Source organism: Struthio camelus, chromosome Z (assembly GCF_040807025.1).
Source record: "Struthio camelus isolate bStrCam1 chromosome Z, bStrCam1.hap1, whole genome shotgun sequence".
Lineage (NCBI taxonomy): Eukaryota > Metazoa > Chordata > Aves > Struthioniformes > Struthionidae > Struthio > Struthio camelus.
In genome coordinates this window covers 70,205,742-70,230,957 of record NC_090982.1, presented here as the reverse complement: position 1 = coordinate 70,230,957, position 25,216 = coordinate 70,205,742, and the positions used below count along the sequence as shown (strand labels likewise).

The 25,216-nt window shown below is 41.6% G+C and overlaps 2 protein-coding genes across 17 annotated transcripts in view; one reads left to right on the top strand and one right to left on the bottom strand.

Moving 5' to 3' along the window:
• LOC138064389 (integrin alpha-2-like) overlaps nt 1–9,424 on the top strand; it is a 72,378-nt gene extending 62,954 nt beyond the window's left edge. For both annotated transcript variants that reach the window (XM_068926630.1, XM_068926629.1), the window contains 3 exons: nt 1,777–1,866; nt 5,442–5,558; nt 6,417–9,424. In XM_068926630.1, the coding sequence (XP_068782731.1) occupies nt 1,777–1,866; nt 5,442–5,558; nt 6,417–6,506 (297 nt within the window). In that variant the 3' untranslated portion in view covers nt 6,507–9,424. The remainder of the gene's footprint in view (nt 1–1,776; nt 1,867–5,441; nt 5,559–6,416) is intronic.
• The window catches only part of LOC104146838 (molybdopterin synthase catalytic subunit), a 28,478-nt gene extending 8,908 nt beyond the window's left edge, over nt 1–19,570 (bottom strand). For 2 of the 15 annotated variants that reach the window (XM_068926638.1, XM_068926636.1), the window contains exons 1-5: nt 19,420–19,560; nt 18,155–18,290; nt 17,208–17,361; nt 15,699–15,776; nt 2,859–2,912 (exon numbers count right to left, since the gene is read on the bottom strand). In XM_068926638.1, coding sequence (XP_068782739.1) covers nt 2,859–2,912; nt 15,699–15,776; nt 17,208–17,361; nt 18,155–18,275 — 407 coding nt within the window. In that variant the 5' untranslated portion in view covers nt 18,276–18,290; nt 19,420–19,560. Of the gene's footprint in view, nt 1–888; nt 1,116–1,615; nt 2,201–2,858; nt 2,913–14,269; nt 14,653–15,652; nt 15,777–17,207; nt 17,362–18,154; nt 18,291–19,169; nt 19,332–19,419 lie in introns of those variants that run through there. The other 13 variants (XM_009679071.2, XM_009679076.2, XM_068926631.1 and 10 more) reach the window with 12 other exon arrangements.
• Nucleotides 19,571–25,216: the final 5,646 nt, after the last annotated feature.

Here is a 25,216-nt window from a genome sequence, read left to right as displayed (position 1 = left end):
AATTGACTGGAAATAATTTGTTTACCACTGTGAGGTGGGAAGGGAAGATTACATGTCACAATTTTCTTCTTACCTCCCATTTTGTTAGTTTCTATTTAATTGTCAATATTCAGTGCAAAAAACCTTGCAGGCACCCAGCAATGCATATAATTAGCTTTTTTATTTAATGGCAATCAGCTATTGTCCAAGAGGAGGATAGCAGGCTTGCTGGTACTTGCAAAACAAAGCAAAGAAAGATATGCTTGGGAATTAACAAAGTACTTTGAATAGCGATCGGGCAAGTCTCTATCTAGCAGCCCAGGACAGAATATTTGGACAGAGGGCCACAGCGTGGGCATACAGCTGTGCACTGCATGGGTGGTCATTCCAGCACATTGGCAGCACATTGGATTCAAGGCAGCTCATGTTCCCACTGTCAAGTGAACTGTATCAGGCCCTGCCAGTGTTTGTAGGTTTGTTAGAATCAACTGCAGAGAGATGATTCAGGAGGCGAAAGGACAGAGCGTTCATTGCATCTGGGACAGCTTCTCTGGTACGGTTTGCAATGCTGGCAGTGCTGCTCACATTTCCCCATGAACTTCAAGAGGTTTCCTGTGGTATTCTAGGAAATGGGTATCTGTGTGGCTGCCGTGCGTGGGAGTGTCACATGGAGAACAGCAGCGCTAAACTGGCAGCACGAGCACAGCTGTGCTCCTCTGCCTTGGACAGAGTTGCAGAAGGAAGTGGTGTCTGGCACAAGGTCCCCTTCTAAATGGGAACTGGCTTAGATTTTTTTTCTTCTGCTTTAAGTTGAGGGAGTGATGTCAGAGTTTGAACAGTGGAGAGGAATAGACAGTGACAGGAAAAACTAAATGAGGAAAACCAGAGAAGCATTGGATAGAGGTGAGTGGGAAAAGAAGGGAAAGAACATTCAGATTCCATTTCTTTCAAAGGCTGGAGCTATGTCCTCATCTGTCTTTTGCTTTTCGTTTCTCTCTTTCTCACTGGGTTTTTTTTCCTCCCAGCTCTTCACAGTTAACAGCACTGAAAGCTTTGAAATAACTATAAAGATGTATATATAATCGGATTCTTCTGTTTTGCTTGAGGAAAGGCTGCGAGAGCTGGACCTGTTCAGCCTGGAGAAGAGAAGACCGGGGGGGGGGGGGGGGGGGTGGAATCTGATCAAGTGTACAAGTATCTGAAGGGAGGGTGTCAGCAGGATGGGGCCAGACTCTTCTCTGTGGAGCCCAGCAACAGGACAAGAGGCAACGGGCACACACTGAAACACGGGCAGTTCTGGCTGAACCTGAGGAAAAACTCCTTTCCTGTGAGGGTGCCAGAGCACTGGCAGAGGTTGCCCAGAGAGGTAGTGGAGTCTCCTTCCCTGGAGATATTCAAAATCCACCTGGACACGATCCTGGGCAACGTGCTCTAGAGGACCCTGCTTGAGCAGGGAGGTTGGACTAGATGATCTCCAGAGGTCCCTTCCAACCTCAACCATTCTGTGATTCTGTAAACTATATGATGAAGAAGCAGATCCAGTTCCTAAGTTTCATTGCTAATAAATAAAAATAGCAAAATTAAATCTGGATTACTGATAAATTATTGCTATCGTAGAAACATTAGCTCCAGACCATTAAGAAGAAAGATCATTTTAATTTTCTCAATGCTGTGTTTTTTTCTGGTTCTGAAGGCTTCATTTCAATACAGGAGACTTTTTTTAGGATATCTATATTCTGTTTGATTCGCCCTTTAATGGACTTTCACGTTTTTTTTTCTTTGTAACTTCTTTTTCAGTCAACTTTCCAGACATTACAACTCTCAGCAGAGGCAGAAATTGATACGCATAACCCTAAGTTATTTGTAATTGGAGAGAATACCCTAACTGTAAGTGATGGATAAATAGATATTTAACTTCTCTAATTTTTAGTGTATTAAAATGATAATGTTTAATATTCAGTGTCACTGAGAAGTATATAGCAAATTACACCCCGATAACATTTGAATATGTTGAACTAAAGTATCCTTTGGCTATATACATGCTTCTTTAAGATACTAAAATGTTTTAATTTCAGCTAATTATTGTTATATATACTTAGATAAAATCTGCAGATCTCAAATATATTGTAAAACTATGAACAAAACTCAGTTAAATCTTCGGAAATTCACTTCCGCTTCCTCTTCTTGCTTTCTTAAAAAAAATCAAAATTTGGACTTCTTTCTGCAAAAGAAATAACTGCCCTAGGTAAATGAGCTCTGGGAAATATTGTAGCAAATCTGATTTATAGTCTTAGTTGTGGAAGTGTATTTGGTTTGATAGTTGTAAACAGATGTTTGGCACAGCTCTCCAGCAAATATACTTAAATCTCCATTGTAAAACTTTGTGGAGTATTTTTGAATATGGAATGGCAGTAATATGGACAACGGACAATGAGAGACAGGTAATCCCTGGAAAAGTCACTAAAACACCACTTTTTTAGTTTGGAATCCTTCTCCCAAGGACTCCACCCGCTAAATTACAAACATAAACAGCACTTGAAAAATACTTTTCTATTACGGTGCTATTTTAATAAAAAAAAAAACAAACCTCTTTCTCTTGAGAGTAACATTTTTCCATTTGCAATACTGGGTTTAATTTTATTTTTATAGGATTTCCCAGCCTGTTTAATCCATAGAAATAATCAAGGCCTTTGAAAACCAAACTGCAGCTTTGTAAGGGAGTCAAATATCTGTGAGGGTATGTAACATAGCCCTTTCATAGACAGTGGAAAATTCAGTTAAATGTGTACCCAGAAAATTATTGATTGACCTCTCTCAAAGTAGAAATAATGCTATAATTCAGTACTATTTTTGTCATTATTTTCTCATGGATCACTCACTTTTTGTGAAGAGTCTCTAAAGAGCCCATTTGTGTTCCGGGAAATCTCCAGTTCCTGAAGAAGTAAAAGGAATATATTTGAAGTTCTGAAAATAATGCCATGATTTTGCAGAAGACCAACATGACAGTATTTGGAAGTGTGCTGAGGGCCCTGAGCTTTATGACGTGGCTTTATTTCTACTAGGAGATGAAACTGCTTTATACACTATTTCAATATTCCAGTTAATTCTACAGGCCTTTTAGGTAGCTCGTAAACCATCTATTATTGGACATTATTCCACAGCTGGACCATGACAGTGCTAATTTTTGCAGTACTAGCAGTTCTGTTGGTGATTTCAGGAGAACTAGAATTAAACCTTTCAAGTGACTCCTGATTAAATTGACAGTGGACAAGTAAAAAGTAATTCTTCAGTCAGCCATTGAAACATGTGCAGCTGGGACTTTTACAGCTCTGAGGCAGCAGTTGAAGAGACCCTGAAAGTTGTCTGCAGAGCTCCTAAATAACAAAATTTATTTTGATGAAGTCTACACGCTGACTCTTACTTGATAACCTTTCGCCCTGTAAAAATTCAGAGTGTCACAGCAAATTTACCACCTGGTGAAGGGCAGGGCATCGTTAAATACTACTTGGGGCAGATAGATAGTTTCTTTCAGCACTTTGGCAATGCAGTCAGTACCCAGCACTGCATATACTTCTTCTAGGCCAGAAATCATGCCCACTCTTTGCCTCTTCTCACTCTCTTGGGCAGAGGACAGTGCAGTAGCAACTCTGGGTTTGTCTGCCTTACTTACGCTATTTCAGATGATCAGCTGGGGTGGTAGGATTCATCCAACTTGATATCCACGTTAGTCATTCACATCTGAGTTTGCCCTCCTATAAACCCTAATCAATTGAACGAATAGGTATTTCTGAGGTGCAATTCCTCTCATCTTAAAGAGGATGCTAAAAATAGGTAAGGCGAATTGTGCTCTAAAAGAGCCTATTCCTCTTTGTTGGAAGCCAAGGGTCTATATTTTAGATACAATGTTAGATGAGGTGAATTCCAGCCATGGTGTCTTACTGACCACAGACTTTAAGGAAGACATTTGGTCATAATTATCTTAGGCATAGATTTACCTCTCAAATTGTGCCTCTTCACTGTTAATCTAATAGAGAAAATATTATTAGACAGGCTGCACGCACATGTGAAATTGGCTCTTCTAATTTGGATGACCTATGTTGCAATGTAGCCAAATGAATTGATATTATCTTGTGATGCTGTGTGGAGAAGCTGCTTAGATATTTTTATGTACGAGCTTTCAGAGTTTTTTCCAAGTTAGAAAGGACTGCCAGCTGGAGGACAGTACTTTTTTAACCTGCTATAATCATCATTACAGCCATTTTGTAAGAAAATACACAAAGCCGCCCTCTGTGAAATGAATACACATGGCCACACCTAGCACAACATTAGAGCCTTCCAGCAGGAATGACTTAAATCACTGAGATGTCAGTTCAGCGCAAGTTTCCCGGAAAGCTTGAGATTAAATTACGCCAGACAAATGCACTGAGCAAGCAACCCTGAGAAAGTAAACTGACTTCTTTTATCATGTTTCAGGAAGGAAAAAAATCTTCATGCTAAATGAATGTTATTCCACAATTAAATCCAAAGATTTGTTGGTTCATAAATATTAGGCCAATATCTCCTTGAGCTGCTATGCTGCATGCAACCATATAGTTGGTCATACTCAATGCAACTCATTGCACTGTTACTACATACGGTAACACCTGAAAACTAACTTCCAGGCACTATATACTGTTCTGGGAGCTCTCTGGTATAGATTGTAGTTCTTCTGACCAGCGAGAAGCATAGGTCTGTTAGAAATACTCCTGTCTGACCCATACATCTTACTGCAACTTCAGGCCAGTTATCTGAGGAGAACACGTGTTAACGTGAAGGGCAGGGAGGATCTAACAAGTTGCTAGTGCCTTTCCAAGGTCAAAAGAGCAGGCAAAAGAGACAGAGGACCTGCCTGGCGGAAGGGCAGAAACGTCAGCATTCACCATGAGCATACAATAGTGTGTGGACTCCATGATTAGTTTGCCTTCTCACAGCTGGCCACCACAGATAATCAGCTCTAACAACAGCCAGTTTGAAATAGTCCTTCTCTAGCTGACATAGTGGAAGCCTGTTTTGAGCAGATGGTGGATCTACATGATTCTGTTCCCAGCCTGTAGTCTGTGTTTAAGCATGTCCAGTTTATCTAGTTACGGTGTGTCTGTGCAGTACGGGGACAACGCCGAAAGATTCCCTTTACTGAAAAGGCAGGAAACTGCTAGGAAGTGACTGCTTCTCTTCCCTGTGTATGGCCAACAGCGATGAGGGACCCTAATCCTTAAAAGGGATAAATCCTGTGTGCTACAGAGGTGCAAATGGGTACCTGTGGGCACCAGTGGACACCAGTCTAAGGGCTCCAACTGTGTTTGATTCTGGAATGTGTACAGCCCAGCTATCCTCGATAAGTAAAGGAAAGGATTTGGTTTGCAAAAACCTACTTTAAATGCTGTTAACACTAATCCATAACACACAAATCTTTCTGCTTTCAGATCCCAGTTACGATAATGAAGCCTGATGAGAAAGCTGAGATACCAGTCGGTGTTGTGATTGGCAGTATATTGGCTGGACTCTTTTTGCTCTTAGTGTTGGTTGCTGTTTTATGGAAAGTAAGTAGGTGTTTACATTCTTGCAAAAAAAAAAAAAAGCAGAAAAGAATGTTTCTTCATACATGAACTTGGGCTATTGTCTTTGGAATCTTTCTCTAGTGCTGCACAAAACTGCACATGCAGTTTGGTGGTAAGAATAATACTGTATTGGTATTATACCTTGGAGGTAGCGTTTAGAAGTACCTTTAAAAATTCTGAGAGAAAAACTACTGAAATGAGCAGCCAAAGAAATTGGCACATGAGGGTGTTAAATGGCTTGCCAATGGCTAAAAGCAAGGACAGTGGCATTTTTGTCTTTTGACATTGGCTGCATCCCTCCACAACTCACCAGCTGGACTCTGAACACTCCCACGATATTCCTGGTGGGCAAGGCTGGGGAGTAGGGGAGACCAAGGAGAGAAAGTATGCACCAAACAGACAAAAAGAAACAGAGAAGGGCTATGGCAAGAAGTGGCTTACAAAGAATACCTACTTCAAGGGGAGGGAAAAGTACGTCTGTGTGCTAGGGCATTGGTGTTTAAACAGCTCACTGCCCCACCAAAACAGCTTGGAGAGGTCTTCACGCCCCTGTATTTTGGAAGAGAGACAACTGCTGTTGTGGCATTTGGTTGTGCCAGGCACTTTACGTCCCGGCTCTTTTCATTTTACAGTTAAGGAAGTTCAACAAATAATTAAACACCGTATGCGTGTACATACACACACATTCGCATTTTCTACCACCATACTATTTGCTCAGCTGAGAAATGTAGCTGCAAATAACTAAATAAATGGCCCTTGTAAATACCCTATTTTAGCAATTATACTAACGGATAGCTTGTTTTCATATGATATGATATGTTATTTTAAAATTTTTTACAGCTTGGCTTCTTCAAGAGACAATATGAAAAAATGACACAGGATATAGAAGATATTGATGAAATTACAGAACTCACAAAGGACAAGGACTGATGATGCAGAGTAATAGGGATAAAGAAAAGACATCTGAGCCACCAACAGTAGTTGTGATCCAGTCAGTTCTTCAGCTGGAATGCCTTAAAGTTTAATAACACTTAAACATTTTTAATGAAAGTGTCTTTTTTATAGATAAAAATATTTTACAGATTCTACTCTATTGTAAGAGTAACTGCAGGACAGTTTTTTTTTTTTTTTTTTCCAAAAATGATTTATAGTGCCTTTTCTTGTATATTTTTGCCTTTCAAACAAACTTAGCCCTTAGAACTGGCAGGTCCGGAGTTTACAGTAACATTTTGTGCCAGCAGCCCTTCTCCTGATCCACTGCAGAGTGAAACAGAGCAATTTATTTCACAGTATTGTGGGATAGCATCAGTTCATAATTGAGTTGACAAGTACCATATGTGTAAAGGACATTTTCTATTAACTTGATGATGAATGTGCAGTGAATACTGTTTCCAGCCTGGGAAAAGAAAATTCAATTTATCATTGACTAGCTCCAGCCTTATTGTTTTAGAGAAATGATTTGCACCAGCAAACTTTTGTCTTAACTAATCTATAAACTATAAAATGGGAACTGTGTATGAAGATGTCTATCCATGTGTTACGGGACGACTGGATGGGCATATTGTTCCAAAAGATCACCATATTCCTTGCACTAAGGTCACAATTAAATTACTGAAGCATATTGTTTTTGAAAAATATTGCCAAATGATACATATAATTGCCTTCTGCATACTGTCTTTCATAATCACTTACAGCGTGTTCTCTGCACTGTTATAATTGGTTTTCAAATTTCATCCTGAGAAGACCTACCAATACTGTTACACTGGGCTTTGAACTAGCAGTCCCTCTGACTTCAAATTGGCTTTTGGCATAAATAGGGAAAAGGGTCAAGCTCTTGCCTTTAATTCTGTATTGGAAGATTTTGCAAGCAGAAGTGCATGAAGTTCGAGTTAGAGGGGCTGATGACTGAAGAAGTAAGCTGCTGTTAGGCCAGAGGAGAGTGAAGATCTAAGCTCTATAAATTGGGTACAGCACTTTTTCCTTTAGCATCTCAGTGCCCTGCAGGAGAACAAAGCTCAGCATGACCTACGTACCTCTTATGTTATATGTGGTCCCATGTCTCCATGTTTTGAAGAAGTTAACTTACTTACTTACCTTTTATACAGTAAAGTACTGTATTGCTCTGAAAAGAGCGCTGTTAACTGCACAACACTTGGGTGACTTTGTATTGCTTACTAACACACACCTCAAATTCATCACATGCTATTATACTGCCTTTGTCGTAATGCAGGCTCAGTTTCAAGAAGGCCCCTGCTCTTAAGACAGGTAACAGTCAAGGTAATTGGCCTTTTGTTTGCCTTCCACTCTCATGGCTGGCAATAATAATCTGTTGTGAGAGAAGATGTGTGTGTTGTCTTTATGTATGCTGACTTATGACTTACAGTTAAGATTGTTTGCGACTCCCAGGCGATTCACTTGAAGAGTAAAATATTTAAATGTGCCTAACTGACTAGAACCTCAGGCCTTGTCTTCCCGCAAGCTAGTTCTTCATTATGCCTAGGCACCTTTAAAATTATTTTCTGAAGGGCTCTTCAAAAAATGAGACTTGAGCATGCTTAAAAGTTAGTCTTTTTAATCAGTAAAGAGTGATCAGTCAGGAGCCAACCACCTTTTTTTAGCAAATAACAGCTTCATTTACAATGGTACCTGGCTTGTGCTCAGTGTAATCATCTTATGTGTGTTTTGGATTTATATCTATGAAATATTTTGTTTTAATTTTGGGGTTTTTTTTTAAACATTCTGAAAAACAATCTGGATTCTGATCTTGATTGTCTAACAAGGTTGTTGGCACCAGCTGAGTCTGTGGCCAAAACAATTATTTAAAAAATAAAGAAATGTAGCAATTCTGTAAATTTCAAGAATAAGCTCCTGATTTGTGGTTACGAACCCAGAGGGCAAACGCTCTAAAAGTAAAGGTTAAAAAATTGTCTGCCTCAATTCTTGTATAAACTTGAGGAGGAAAAAAGCAAAACCGTACACCCATATGTGTGGGAAGTTCCTACATAACTAGGGTCATGCACTCCAGGCCAGAGAGGGAACTTCACAATGGAGCAGATGGTAGCAGCTTTCATTTCTGGTGCTGCTCACAAGGAAACTTAGGCGTTCAGCCAGATTTCCCTCTTCTGCCTTAAGTAGAAGGTACAGGTCTGTATCCCACACCCAACTTTTTGCAGAATTTAACAATTCATCAAGTAGGCAGCAGTGATTCAATTCACTTGGATTCACTGGGTTTTATTTTGTCCCAGACAAGACTTTTGCCTTTGCCTGGAAACGATACTATTCCCTTAACAAAGGGAAGGCACAGCACTGGGTAAGGTTTTGTATCCATCACCTAACCACTTAAGGTTAGTAGTTTTATTTGTGTTTTATGATTAATACTTAAATGGCTAATTCAGTTTTTGTAATGGGCAAGTTTATTGCACTTTTGAGTTGGCACAGCTGCAAATAATGCTGGAAATATGATGTATATTTTGTATTATGCTCAAAGGGTTTTTTTTTTAGTTTTACTTTTTTTTAAAACAGCATGTTACAGATGAAATAATATTCTGAAATGTCAGGCTTCAGCATGTGCTTTTGTTTGTGCTTGCAGCAAGAGAAGTCAGGAATAACTTCAGCAAGTTCAAGTTATAAATAGATCTGATTCTGATCTTGAATCTAGTTGCGGACTTCTTGAAGTACTAGAATCAAGTCCTAACTTAGAGTTAGTTTCCTATGAGACTATGTAGATTTGGGATGTACAAGAGACTTCTGAAAGCTAGTGTGTAAGCTCCATGGGAGCAGGGACTCTGTTTAGTGCCTACCTGAGGGCCTAACAGCATTACTACAATAAAAACAAGAATACTGTTGAACATGGAGTCATTTATTTTTAAATAGCACTTTGAAGGGAAGAAATGCTACTGAAAAAGCGCTACCTGAAATGGAGCCAAATACACCTTTGTTCCACTAGCACACAGGGAAAACCCTAAAGGGATGACTCTGCTAGGTTTACAAAGAAGCTGCATTTAAACTCTTGCAGGTTGTAACACCACTAATAAGCTATATTGTAGTATAAGTCAGTTCACATTAGTGCAAAATACCTATATCCGGATAGCTCTGAATGCACATCTATTGATGATAAAACCACACCAGGCCTAGGCCTTCATATACACATGTGGTTATCTCACCTCACTTGCATCTATTCTGCCAGCCCTATGCCCTCCACTCATATAGTCTGTAGTGGCATCTCCTGACAACAACTCTGGCTGTTCTTCACCGTACAATGAAAAAGCAGAACGCAGCATTTCGGAGGGAGACTGGTGGGAAAGGAAGGGAGGGAGGAATTTGGTTGTGACTGGGAAGATAGTGGACAGTCATGACAGTAGCTACCACCTGAAAACTAGCCACTTTCATGGAGATTACTTTTTTTCCCCCCCCCCCCCTCTTAATTCCTCCATACTTTATTAGCGGTAGATAAACTTTCCAGCTACAAACTTTAACGCTTCCATAATACAGAATCAAATGACCCCAATCTTAAGGAATACAGTTCTGTTTTTCAGCAAGTTTAAAGCTTTTGTGGAATTGAGAACCAGATTCGTTATATAGCGACTTGTCTGCATTACACCCCAGTTTTAGATGTAAAAAAAGTAACAAAAGCATGCATATGAAGACTAAAAAAAAAAAAATTAAGGTAGTAAAATGTATCTCACAAAATCTACATAGTTAATTATCTCAACTTTTTATTGCCTTTAAAGGCAACTGCATGTATGTAATTTTCACAACTCCACAAAAGTGGTCTTATTTTTTAAATCAAACTTTCTGCCCTCATCTATTTATATTCTTAATTTTTCATAGGTAATCACAGGCATTGGTGCGCTAGCAGTTTTTTTAAATAGATTCACCTCTTCCTCTTAAAGTAACAGAAATAATTGAACTTTCAAAACAGAACTGTTAGAAAAATACATCAGGAAGCTAATTTTTGTAATACTTTGCAGGATTAAATTGTGTGGTTGGTTGATTTGCTTTAAAAGAACAGGCCAAAGGTAGTCAAAGGAGCACTGCTGAGTTAAAGTCAGCAGCCTTCTTTTAACGCTCTCTTTCTTGAAGTAACTGCACAGGACACCCTTACTGGAAGAGCTTAAAATTGAGTTTTCAGAGGGGTTTGGTTTTTTGAGGGTATAGCATCTGCTTTCATTACACTTTGTTTATAATTAGTTGTACTATTTCCTCTTCCTTATATGACAAAACAGATGAGTACATTACAGAAATATTTCTGTGAAGCTATAAATTCCCTGAACAGCTATAGGAAACATGAGCTGAAAGAAAAGCCAAAAGTAGACTAATTTAGAATTGAGTAATTTAACGGCTTCATTACTGAGTGCAACAGTGGCAGTTTCATGAGTTACAGTAGAAGTGAGCACCTGTATCTCCCAGCATACCCCAAATCCGGGCAGACGGGCTGGACTGGCTGTGAGCTGGAGACCTGTGCAGCGCTCCGGCCTCCCCAGGAGCTCCCTGCCCAGCACAGCTGTCTCTCTGCTGCCATCTCCTGGGTAGGCTCCTTATAACACAGCCCCCCAGTTTAGTTCGGGACAATCTTCCATCAGTAAATGCTTTCATAGCATGCATCAGTCTGGACCCCTCTTGAGAGCAAAACAAAATGAAATATTATGAGGCAGGAAACTCAAACTTATGCAATGGTCATGTGTGGACATTCGGCCAGGCAAAGCAACAGTCTATATTCAAAGATTGCCAGCCCAAGACCAAGTCATTTTCTCAGAAGGACAAATTCTAGCTTTGCAGACTTCTGCTTCCCTCCCCGCCATATACCTTGGCTTGCATATATCTACAGAAGTCATACACCTATGCTCTGGTCTACAGTGGCTGTTCCCAGTGACTTCTGTCTCCACCCGGAGCCGCTGGCTCTGCAGCATGCTGTCACACAGCTGGAAGGAAGAGCCACATACAGGTGGGATTTGCCCTTCTATAGCCAAAAGAGAGAAACAATTAGACGCATCCCACAAATCTAGGCCTGCGTTTTATATTGATCTTCAGCTGCCCATTATCTTACAGATCTTGTCAGAACACAAGGCATTTTTTGACCAGCAGCCTGGTTTTGTGTGTGTGAAAACCAGGATACGCGCAACCACATCCCTCCCTGACACACCGTCAGAAGCAGATCATCCCTCGGCCTGGAAATTTGGAAGCACTTCTGCATCGTTCCAGACATAGTCTTAGGCAGCTATCATAGGACAGAATAATTTGCCTTCTTAAGATAGTATCTGCCTAGCAGAGCAGGGAGCCCTATAGAAGGGGCCTGAACAACTAGCTCGGAGTAGGTACTTAAATTTCAGTGAGATACATTTTACCTCTAATTATACTCATCATCCCTCCTAGGGGTCTTTTCCATTTCTCTTTTAGATGCCAGCTGAAGAACCCAAAGTTACACAATCCTGATACATCATTGTTCCAGAACAAAGCAGTACTTGCCTCATGCACAGCTAGGGACACAAAATGACATTTCATTGTTTTGACCATGGCAGCGTACACACATTGTAACATTCAGTTGTGACTCAGTACAACATCTCTTCCATTCATTGTTTCTAGTCACTGTGGGGAAGTACACTATTATTCTTTCTCTTCTTTTCTGCACCCTCCTTCCCAGCTGCATTGCCGATGGGGAAGGTGCACTTAAGGTCATGCTGGATAAGTCTTCTACAAGACTGCAGCACTAGAGAAGCATTAGTGAAACACAGGAATTGCCTCTGAATCTAGAGCCTCAAGCTGATTTAACTGCTCCAGATACCACTGTTTTTCTGTATTAAGCACAGCACTAGCTTACAAGCACTGTACAGGTTTTACTTCATTCATAAACCATCCACCACAAGGCAAATTAGCCATATATTTGTTTGAAATTAACACACTCATTAGTTGCCTGGTAACAGCAAATAAGTTAATGTGGAGAAATGAATGCAAAAAACAGGAAACAGTCTGTATTAGTTACTTTAACAAAAAGAAAAATTACTGGTCTGAGGAAGTGATCTGTAGTCAGGGTTCCGTACAATTCCCAGAAAAAATGACATTCAAATAGCAGAGGGCTTCTCTCCAACACCCAAAGTAAAGGAAATTCAACCTTGAACTTGCTCAGCTCTGCCTAGATAATAAGGCCCACATGGTTTGGAGGCTGCATATGTGCATGCACGCAAGGAGCAGCTGCTGTCCTGCAGAGGAGCTCTCTCTCACTTCCACTGAGGGAAAGTACGCAAGATAATAAGCACAGTTTAACCATGATCCTGCCTGAAGTTTTATATTATACTAAGGTTTAATTAATCCAGATAAAACAAGCATCACTAAGTATTAAAACTGATAGAAATTATCAGCGAGGGGAGATATCATTGCCTATTTTTCAGGTTTTATTTTGTGCAGCAAAAAGCTGTTTGCAGATTTTCACTGCAGACACAATGAATTGCATTACACAGCTGAGGCCCAAGTGTTGTGTGATGTAACAACATATGAGCTTGAGCAAATCATTTTATTTCTCCTTACCTCTTTCATTTGCCATCCTTGTCTACATTGATAATAGTTAGAGAGAAACTGCCTTAGTATTAGTAAACTACCTCAGCATTAGTAAAAATGCCATACACAATGGGACTTTGAGCATCCAAACACTATCATGGCACAGAATGATAATATGAAGAAAAGATCTTTCTTTGGTGAGCAGCCGATAGTTTTCAGTGGAAGCCCATGCATACCGTGTCAGTCTTTTTCCTCTTTAGGTAGGTTTCATAACAGTAACAAAACCGTACTAAAAGTTTAAATGTGAATATAAATACAAACTGTAAAAAGTATACTAGAATTCCCTGTCCATTGAACAACCAATATGTTTTGAGGACTTTGAATCCTAACCCACCTAAAGTCAAACTACTAAAGCCGATTAGAGTTGCCTCTTTGTAAAAGAAGCTGGCTTTTTTCTGCAGCACTATAGAATTACACAGCCACAAAAGCTCCTTCAAAATAAATAATGTCTAGACATCATTAAGATGTAGTTAAGGGTTTGCGTGTTAATGCTAATGCAAGTTTGTTGCTGGTACAGTATTAGATCTAACTTTGAATCAAGGTTTGTCCATATTTTTTTAATGTGATGGACTTGTATTATCAGCTGCATGGTAAAAATATTTCTATGAGGCACAGCTACCAGAAAGTAACCACGACTGAAAAATTAATAACTCTGGGGTATAGTTTATATTTTCTCCTCTGTCTGTACCAAAATGTTTAATCTACTTCAAGAAACTTTCATATCACAACTATGTCACATTAGTGTAAAGCTTGCAGACTGACTCTGCATTCATATAAAATTAAACTCAGGATTTTTTTTAAGGTAAACACAAACAAACAAACAAAACATTTGTCCTGTTATGACCTCCCAAGCAGACAGTGAGCACAGATTACCAATATAAAGGCAGTAAGCCCTTATAACATAGAGTAACCAAACTCTTGCAACCAACAATTTTAGGGAAGATTTTTTTTTTTTAAATTACTCTAGATGAAAAAAATACAAAGAGATATTTCAAAGGAAAATCAAGACCACTTAAAAACCCTAATTATTACTCATTCATTTCATTCAGTCCTAATTAAACTGTTCATATTGAAATGTCTATTACTACTGCCTAAAAACATATAGATTCTCCATAAAAGCAACTCAAAGCTAAACCAGCATGCTCATTAGGAACAGTAATACTTTATTTTTAAAAGAGTATAGTTATTTTTCTGAATTTGCCCAAAAGCATTCCTTGTTTTCTTTCCAAGAATATTCGTCCTCATAAATCTCCTGCAAATATAAACAAAGAATGGGAAATATTGTAGGAGTCTGCTATATACAGCCAAAAACTAGGCCAAACAACTCAGCAATCTCCCTGCTATTATTTACTGATCACATCAGGGCTACACAGCACTTAGCTGGCAAACAGAAAGCAGAGAGGGCAGCATCCTTAGAACATATGGACTTCCATGTGGGCAGTCACTGAACCTTGGGCTGAACCCTAGGCTGATCCCCAATAATTTCAGCAGGGCCCACCTCTGTAGAAATCACTTCAGGAAAGATCTAGAAGAAAGGATGCAAACACCATGGAGCATACAGCATTCATGTCTGAAACTAACATTTTACATGATGCCATGCTACTCTACCATCATTTGTAGGAATGAGAATATTTAAGTGTACATAAAATGTTGATGTTAAAAAAAAAAAAAAAAAAAAAAAAAGGTGACATCAATGCCTACAATACAGTGAGTATGACATATTTGGGACAGATTAGTTACTACCCAGCAGCACATCAGTCCCAAATTCAGCAGGGCTTTGAACACTTGACTACTCTTTCTGAGACCACAGAACCCCATTCTCCTGAAAGAGATGTCAGAAAAGCAGAGATATCTAGGAAAACATTTTGTACTGCGCAGTAACTCAGAGAACATCCTTGTTACCACATGCCAAGTTTTCCCTAGGAGAGAAGGCAGAGGTAATGCTCATTACTTGCACGCAACACTCTGGTTATGCAATAAGGCTCTTTCCAGACCTAGGCTCTCCACACGTTATTGTGTCCCCATACTAGCTTTGGGACCTCTGCACATTCCTTCATTGTGTGCTGCTGCTCTGCTTATGTGCACTGTTGCTTAACACTCTGTGCTTACTCAAGGCCACATGGATGAGAGGAAAATGGAAAAACCAGAAACGTTACTTTTACTTGCAAACTGCAATGCCATCCAAAGCGAAGCTGACTAATGGCTTTTTCAGAAGCCTCTGCAGAAGTGAGCTTTGCCACCCAAGGGAGGAGAGCTCAGGGCTCCATGATTCCCATCACAGGAAAGAGTTAAGACTAAGAGGAGTTGGGACGTATAGGCAAGGGATGGCCTTCCATGTGTCCTCCTGCCACTGATGGGCCTGGTAGCAGTAAGAGGAACAACCACTAGTGCTAGAAAGAGGCGTCCCCTCAGCAGCAACTGCTGCCCATTATGCTTCAGCTCCTTCTCTAAAGACAATAGCAGCCCCCAGCCCAGCTGTTTAAGACTCTGGCACAATCCTAGAACCAAACTTGGCGCAAGTCTACCTTTTTCCATATTGGGACGGATGCTTTTAAGGTGTTGATGCAGTACCTCGTAGCTTCAAGGGATTCTGCTCTATGTGGAGAGGAGACCGCAATAATTACACTTGCTTCAGTTATTGGAACCAAGCTAGGAAGAGAAAGAAACAACAGCACTTTTAGCTAACGCTTACCACCAAGAGCAACCAAAAGTTGTGGCCACGTCACGTCAGTATTCTGGCCACACACTCTCCTGACTCATTCATACTGAGCAAGTGTCAGGCCATGTCCAAAAGATTATACAATTTCAAAAGGAAAGAAAACCACAACCAAAATTAGTACCAGATGAGAAAATTCCATGCTTTAGAATAAACAAACCCAGCAGCCATAACCTTTTTTCTTTCTTTCTTTCTTAACAAAGTTTATGAATTTAGAGGGCAAAATTGCTAACTTGTAACAATGCATAGGACACTCACTGGAAGCTGGTTGATTAATAGTAACAAGTCAGGAATGGCCAGTTTTTTCCCGAAAGCCTGAGAAATCTTCTCAGTTTGGAAACAAATATGTGGGAAAAAAAAGGAAATAAAGCACCTCAGACTATAAGGATTTTGCACTAAAATTTAATTTTTCAAAAATTCTAATTTCAAATTATTAAGTTTTTTCATTCGGTGTGCTATATGTACCAAACTGAGTTAAGAGAAGTAGCACAGGGTTTTGTCTCACTCCTCACATGGGCAATATTCCCGAAAGCTGCCTCCCAAGTCTCCCTCTATAGTAAGACTCTTCTGGCAAACAGTTCAGAGGGAAAACTTAAGTTTCAGTGCTTTGAGCCGCCCTTGAAAGAAATCACACTCTGTTGAGTGATTGATGTTGACTATAGAGGAAGTCTAAAGAAACGACATGCCAGAGCTAATACTAGCCTTTGTGATCACCTCCTAAGTTACTTCTGCCAAGAGGAAAGGAAATAGGCATCTGTGACACTCTCCAAACCCTGCTAATTTCATTGAGAAATCTGATGAACAGGAAGAGCTCAGAAGCACGTCAGAGACTAGCATTCTGTGTTTTAAACCCAATAAAAGACGGATCTCCGAGACTTAGGGACGAGGTTTTCCTATCAGCATGGCTGGCAATTCCCATTCCCATCCCCGCCCCTATATTCTAAGCTTTTAGGTCCCCTATGGCATAATTTGACTTATAGTTGACAAAAAGAAATTGATATTCTAAAGCATTTCAAGAGAAGAGAGAAGAAAAAAAGAAAGTGGTGCCTTAAAAAAACAACCCTGCCCTTCCCTGCAAGGAAATCGCCAGCCCTTCTCCCCATTTTCAAACAAACCCAGCAGTACCAAGGTTCATGTAGGCTAAGTGTAGATTCCAGCAAACCTTACCAGCATACACTTTTTGAAAAGCAAAAGACCAGATTTCTGAAACTTAATTGTGCAGTGAGAGGTTGATCCTGCAGCAAGATTTGCTGCATTACAGAATATATAGACTCCTGTGCATCCTGCAGGTGCATACGCACAGCCAAGCACCAGCCAAGGATTGATATTCAGCTTTCAGAAGGATGGGGTCTGACCATACATACCCAAGTCTATGGTGCACTGCAATGTGTTTGACTGATGGCCACTTCTGTCTAACATCTCTGCAGATTTTCTTTATTTCAGTCTCTGCCATTGAAGTGTATGCTTCATACTCTAAGTGAACAACTTTTTTCCCTTCAAAATTATTTCTTGTAGTACCTAAACAGAAATAAGTTATCAACTAAAAGCACCAAATATATACTGAGTAAAACCAAGGATCTCCCGTTCTGGCCAAGGTCAGCACTGTGCAAACACACTGCCCTCCCCTCGTCTTGCGTGAAGAATTGCTTTATGGAGCCAAGATAAGTCTTTAACATTCCAGTCAGAATTTAGTCCACAGGTTGTGGCAGTCTGCAGTCAGCAATGCCCAAGGCTGGGGTATCTTTTGTGGCAACTGATAAGGTGCTGTTATTGCATCTGCCCATGCAACATTTAAGCGCTCAGTATTTAGGAGCCCAGTGGCGCTCACGTTTGAAGACCTATACCACGTATCTACGTTAAGCAAGAGGAGAGCACCATTAGCCTTGACCTCCCCCAGAACATTGGTTAGAGTATTTGGCTTTCAACCAAGGTCTGAGCAGCAGCAGCTTCCATAGAGGAGCACCTGTGGTTTGCACAGCTACAGCTACCCACGTCCCACCTTGAATGCAGGTGGGAAGGGGAAGGGGGAGTAACTCCCAAGCAGTTCTGTGTTCCAGAGCTGCTGTTCTGCAGAGCCCACAGGATAACACCACCAGCAGGGAAGCTTTTCACCACCCTGTCCCAATGCAACTGCCTAAGAGTTACCATGGTCTTGTTCCAAATAATTCAGAGCGAGTTTTCTAAATATCCTGGGTTCACTCCAGAAATGTATTTTTTTGAGAAGCACGAGTTTGAGGTGTGGGGCAATCTGGGTGCCATTTCTTAGGTTTTTATCACACCCAGAGATCCAGCTTAGAGCTATTAAACTCACCAATGAACAGAGACACTGCTCCGCAGTATGGCGAAATGACCAGCTCTGACACTTCATCCACAGAGAGCTTTTCAGACTTGAGCTTGATAAAATCTTTTGGTACATCTTTGCTTTCATCCATAGCTCACTAGAAGGGCTGAAACCAAACAGATTCTGATGTTGTTTTTGGCAATACTAGCATTTGCCAGTTGCTTTTATCCAGTACTGATGCCCCAGTGTATTCAGAAAACATGCACCATTGCTCACTCACCACAAGAGACCAGTCTCCATGGCAAATATGGCAAATTCACTTTTCAGCAGACTTGCTGAGAGAGCATTAACTGCACATCTCAAGGGATGCCCTTTTATTTTTTAATGCATATGAGTTCCTTTCTGGCACAAAAGTCTGGCCCAGTAGGACTAAACTAGAACTAGTCCAATGCCCCAGTTTAACAGTACAGTCTACCACCATGGACCGTTTTGCCAGCAGATCTGTAAGACTGTCAACCCCTTCCCCATTTTATCCTGAGATCAAACAGAGTTTAAAATAGAGATTTATAATAAAGAAAAAGAACTCTTGGGTTCTAATCCTGAGGTTTAATATGTTTTCCTTTCAAACCCTCATCCTATCAACCTGTTTCAGTGACACACGAGTCACTTCTAACTTCTCTGTGTAGAAACCAGTCATCAGCTCATCAAAGAATGAAGAGCAAAAGAAGCATGCTGAGCAGCAGCAATGGAACAAACTGCAATAAATACCTGGACTGGCACTTGGACTGGCACTTCAAAGCATGCAGAGAAATAAAAATATTCTAAGGACACCTGTCCCTTTGAGAGCAACAAACAAAAAAAAAATCTTTTTTTTTTTGTTAAAGCAGCAGACAATTCTTTTTCTCTAATATTTTTTCTCTCAAAAAGTGGCAGTGAAAATGTTTCACTATTATCTTACTTAGGCGAGCTGGAGGTCTGCAGTCAGCCAGAAAAAACTACTGAAGCATAACAAGACCTAACAACGAAAATCAAAACGATGCCTGACCTCTCTGGCAATCTTCTTCCATTTACTGCATATGTGTTAATCATTTATTTGTGCAGCAGCTTATAGTTTCTGGTCAGCATTATGATTCTCTCCAGCAGGAAGCACAAGTTAAACTCTTTCAAAAAAGCGGGGGGAGAAGGGGAAATGCACATATTTCTGGACCTAAACAAAAAAAGGAAGATTATACAGAATCCATGAGCTATTTCAACACAGGATGATCCTCCATAGGAAAATAAGCAAGAAGTGATACCTTCCAAAGAGATTTTGGACAGATTTAGCCTCCACTAATTGGTGGGATGATGGCAACCTCGTCTCCTGGGTGCAGGACTAGGAGCTGATCTCCAAGAAGCACGTACTCCTGCTGAACAGCAAAAATCACTTGATCCCGGATGACAGCAAGCCTGAGGGGGATTGGCAAGAGCACAAATAGGTTTCTAAATAGAGTGTTTGCATTTAACCATGAGATTTCATTAAACAACAAACTGGTGCACAGCCTAGGGTAGCTGAGGTCAATACCTCCAAGACTTACGCAACTCTGCTTCCAACAGACTTCTAAAAATATCATATATAACAAACATCCAGCTCCTACTCTTGGATTTAATTGTTGCAGGTAAGGAGGAATTAACTCGGTAAAATTTTTAGAAGTCAGGAATTGAGTTTGTCACAGGCATAACATCCTATGAACAACATCAAAACCGACTGAGGTATACAAGATCCTCTTCAGAAGCTTCCAACAAATCAGTAAGTTACTCAAGAGGATACCAACTATCCAATTTGGGATCCAAAGGAAACATGTCCCCTGATTCAGTCTGGCTGGCTGGAACAGTAATTTTCTTCCACAGCAAGAAGTAATGCGGGACGCTGTTCCTAAGATGTCATGGAGATTCAATGGTCTAAAAGTTGCTGTTCTTGCACAACCTCACAGTTTACGAGGCTTTTGGTCTTTTGTAGTTACAGATCTGAAATCCACTATTGATAAGGAGTGGTAAAACAGATGAGAGAGAAGATATAGAGTGTTTTCTGGCATATGGATATGTACAGAAGATCTTCTGTACATTTGCTTAGTCCTCACATCTTTGAGATTTTTTTTGTGACAGGCCACAGCTCTCGGGAGGTGGGGAGTCTCTTTCACGACTAAGTTAAATCATACAGTGAGAATGAGGACAACATCGGCAAGACAGAAAAGAATGCCAACACTTTACGTTAAAAGATGCAGGCATCTAATTGCATTATTTGAAAGCACAGAGTGTAGCACAGACTGCACAGAACTGTTTACCTAGAAATGGGTAGGTATGCCAAAAGGGCCTGAGTAAAAATCATCTTATTTCCTACCAGCCAAACAGACAAAGCAGGCAAGGCACAGGCTGAGAGAAACGCAGTAGCACTGATTCAGAGGACAGCCTGAATGGAGGGACTGTATGAAAACAAAGCAAGTCACTGAAGAACTTAGCGCAACTATGGACCTGAAGTGCTCATCAGAAGGATGGCTTCTAATTAATGTCACTACCATGTAAACTCATTCAGGAAAATGGGTGGAACAGAAGAGCATTGTCAAGTATGCTCAAGCTGCAGTTTGAATATCCATTTGCAATGTGAATAGAAGTCTGTGGTCAATGCCCTACTATTATGTTGAGTTTTTCCAGAAAAGCTAGGAACAGAAGCAATTCCAAGAAGGCCGCTGTGAAGTAACTGCACAGACAAAATGTACTGCTCCGAGTCCTCATTCATAAAAGGATGAATTTGGCAAACTACAGCAAACTGAACGAAGGTGCTACTGCTTCTGACACCAGCTGGAGCAGTAACATAGGCTGTAATGTAGGCTGCAAAATAAAATACACTCATTCCTTACTGTCTCTTCTCCCCAAACACACTTGGTCTGATTCCGCGTGAAGAAGAGGCCCCGATCTAACATTTGTTTGGAACTTCTCACTAGGAAACAGCCACCACTGGTAAATAGATTTTTTTTTCATAGCCATTGAAAGTAGATCCAATGAAGAAGGGTGGTGCCTAAAGGAGGACTTTGGCACCTAAATCTAAAGTTACGGAAACTTGAGTGCATTCAGCACTTAACCCTGAGGGCCTTAACCTCTGTCCTAACTTTTTTTCTTTTCTTTTCTTTTCTTTTTTGTAATTAGGCTGTGCAGAGAGGTTGCCGGTCTCTATGCTTGGAGATACTCAAAAGCTGACTGGACATGGTCCTGGGCAAACCTGCTCCAGGTGAATATGCTTGAGCAGAGGGTTGGACCAGATGATCTCCAAAGGTCCTTTCCAACCTCAGCTATTCTGATTCTGAGCATCAAACTCACTACTGACAGGACCAAGTATGCTACCTCAGCTTTAACCTGAGATGGAAATTCCTCAGCTGACATACCCAAAAAGCAGTGGTACAGTAAGCATTCTTACAGCACACCTAACGTGTCTTACAGCACACGTTTCTCCATAGATACCAAGTGCCGGTTGGTATTCTACTGTCATATGCAGAGTTACTTCCAGAGCGGCCCTCCCGGATGACAAGTCACATATCTTTCTTACTTATGCCCAACTTTGGGGTACATTTATCAGATCTAGGCTTTTATAGTGTATATATAAAGCTATATAAGCTGCAATTTGTCAAAAAGCATTCAGATTACAAGAGCAGGGCATATCTCTGTTCTTACATGTTCCAGCTCTACCCTATATGATGAATCTGTATTTCTTACGTAAACTGTTAAACTTTGGTGGCCATCGGCAGTAATTTCCCCAAATACCTTGGATGAATCTTAACAATTTCCTCCCAGAGCTGCAGCGAGGTTATCTGTCGCGGTACAGAAAGGGTCTCGGAGCGCCGCCCTGCCAGTTCCGCACTCCGGGCAAAATACAGCACCACTACCTGTTTTAAAGGGAACAAATGCCTTTCAGGCTGCGGGCCTACTCCCCTACGCACAGGGGAAGGGAGGAGCTCTCGGGCGTCAGCGCACACAAGGCTTCGGGGGTTTCTTATGCTTTGGTTGTCAGGAGGAGAGGAGGAGGAGAAGATGGATTTTGTTGACAATAATCGCCAACCCGTGCCTGGGTCCAGCCCTCGCAGGCAGCCGCGGTGCGGCTCCCGCCCGGCGCTCCCACCCCGGCACGCCGGGGCTGCGGGATCCCCGCCGCCGCCGCCGCCCCGGCAGCCGCCACCGACGGGGCCCGCCCGGCCGCCGCGGCAGCGGCACCTACCTGGCAGCACATGGAGCCGCCGTCCCCGGCCGGGCCCCTTTCGCCGCCGGCGGGCGAGCGGGCGGGCGGGTGGGTGGCGGCGGCGCCTGCGCCTGGCCGAGCGGCGCAGGGCCTGGCCCGCCCCCTGCGGCCTAGGCCGGAGGGCGGCGCGGGGGTGGCGCTGGGCCGGGCCGGGGGCGGTGCGGGGCCGCCTCGGGGCGCTGGGCCGGGCCGGGCCGGGGGCGGTGCGGGGCCGCCTCGGGGCGCTGGGCCGGGCCGTAGACCCGCTCTGGGGCGCTGGGCCGGGCGGGGGGCGGTGCGGCCCGGCTGCGGTGCAGGTGCCTTTCTGCCGTGGTGTTTAACACAGGGGGGAGCAGGAGCGGGAGACAGGGCTAGGGTGCCCCGGTGGGGGGGGGGGGGGAATAGCGGGGGGAGCTGCAGGTAGGAGGCCGTGGTCTCGGCTTCACCCTGAAACACACAGCCTGACATTTGGGGACAGCACCTTTTCAAATCGAATCAGTCCAGTCTGCATCTGTTACGTGGCACCCATTATACATCTGTAATGTGTATGTGTAATGTGTAATGTGTGTATACAACATATATGAACCAAAGATCAGTTCAAATGTGTTGCTAAGGTTGCGAAGCGATTTCTTGGGTACGTCCCCTTTCGGTACGGGGACTGCCCTGGCGTGATGCCACCTGTCTCCCTATGGATAACTGTACGCCTTCAGCAATTGCTTCCATGGAAAAATAGCGCTGTGAAGGACTGCTAGCTAACTTTCTGCAGTTTGGCACTGGGGAAAAGCAGCATGGAGTATGTGACAGGTGCTGCAGGGAGACCCACAGCAATTGTTCTGCAGGCCACAACTGTGCCCCGAAACTCTGTTGTTGTGGGTGGCCAGAGTTATTTTTGTGGTGTTTACCAGGCAACACTTGTAACTTCACAACAGTCAAACAGTAGCTCCTTCTGTCACCTGAACCTGGGGGAAATCTGTAATTGTTACTAGTGACACGGAGTGCACGATACATAAAGAGCATTTGTGATTCCAGCCAGGTAGTCAAGTGGAAAACATCCACCCTAGCTGGACTGCAGCAAAAGAGTGCCCTTAAAATAAGAGCTACTAGTCATGATTTCAAAAGATCATGTTGAGAGAGAAGCAGACTGTGCTGCATAATAATTCTTGTTTCTAAAGTACGAAGGCAGGGAAAGAATCACAGTTTTCTACTGTGGAATGAAAATTAAAGTGATAAAAAAGTTTTCCAGAGAACATGCGAAAGAAAATTACTTCCACAGAGTAAGTATTTTGTACCAGTTATCCAGTACACCATGTCTTAATCCTCTGCTGTGAGGAACAAATGAGTTATTTTTTCAAACTCTATTCTTTTGTTTGTGAACGATTAACTACTGTTACAAATTGAATTCTCCTGAAGACAGCATGTGTCAAGTGAATAAAATGATTGCTTTCTTTTTTCTTGGGGCTGTGTAATTTTGGATCTATACATCTTAAGTGAAATAAATCACTTTGACAAGGTACGCATGACCCAGTCAGTAGCTAGCAAGTGGCTGGCACATTTTTCCAGTGCAAAAGATGTGCCACAGGTGTCTGTCCTTAGAGTCAAGAGGGTAAGTAGCTGGGCTCAGCTGGAGCAAATTAGTCTCTCAGTCCACAAAACAGTGAGCTTTGGAAGATTTATCCTGGGATCTAGCATTGAATTTAGAGTTAGGTCCACTGTGGAGTAAGGAGAGAGTAGTTACAGGCAGGAAGTTTGTGGGTTTTCTTTGTTTGCCCTCCAGCTAATGGCTCACCTGCTCATGAGCTTTGACCGCTTGTTTCAAAGGATGGGTCAATCTTCATCCCTGTGTTGCGTGACTTGTGTTAAAAGCAGAACTGGGCCTCAAAAGACACCGGAATAGGGTAGGATTTTTGACTCTTGTTATCTATTAACTGTGTTCTAGAACCAATAAAGATAGGTTAAAAGATCCTAAGAAACAAAATGGAACTTAAACTGAGGTGTCATGAATGAACAAAACAAAAACTTTTCCTAAATACCTCCTAATTCTGGAGGTTTTTTCTTCCTCCATCTTAAAGTTTCCTAGATGCTTATGATTCTACTTTTGAAGATGCTAGAACTGCCACAATCTGAAATGCCCTAAGACTTACATACTAGCTTATAGCAGAAACCTCAGACACCTCAGAAAATGGAGCTGTGATTTCTTGATTTACAAAAGTGGGTTGTATTCAGATTGCTGTTTTGGTTTTTTTTGTGTTTTCTTAGGGGAGTACAGGTACCTATGCTTGGGAGTTATAAAATGAAATGAGAGAAGAGACCTTTTTTCAGCTCTGAAGGAGGTACATTAGCTCCATAGAGACTGGAATTTCAAAAACATCTCTTTCCTAATTATTCATATAGGTCATCTCCACTTGCTTTCTCCCTGAGCATACTGTCTGTTTTGGATCCTTCTTTGAAGTACTGATTTGTCTTGCAGCTTCTGGTTTGAAGTGTAATTGTGAGTAGATGCACCATGTGATGGTTAGTTCTAAGTGTTCTTTATTGGGTCTAAAATTTTAGTTAGATCTTGTCCTAAGCCATGGCCTTTGCTTTAACAAACAAGTGTGTATGCATCCTCCCACACACATGTATATAGTAGCCTCTCAGATGATATTTCTTTCAGATGTCTTTGATTTTCAAGGTTGTAATGAAGCCCTCCAAAGCAGACATTTCCTATTCTGCTTTGCAGCCTTTCTTCATTTTAATAATATTTAATATTGAAAAAGAGCAAATCTTAATGTCAAGGATTCCCCTGTGCCACCAAAATAGAATGTGGCTTAAGAGAATTCAACTCTAATAATGCCAAGGAGAGAGACTGG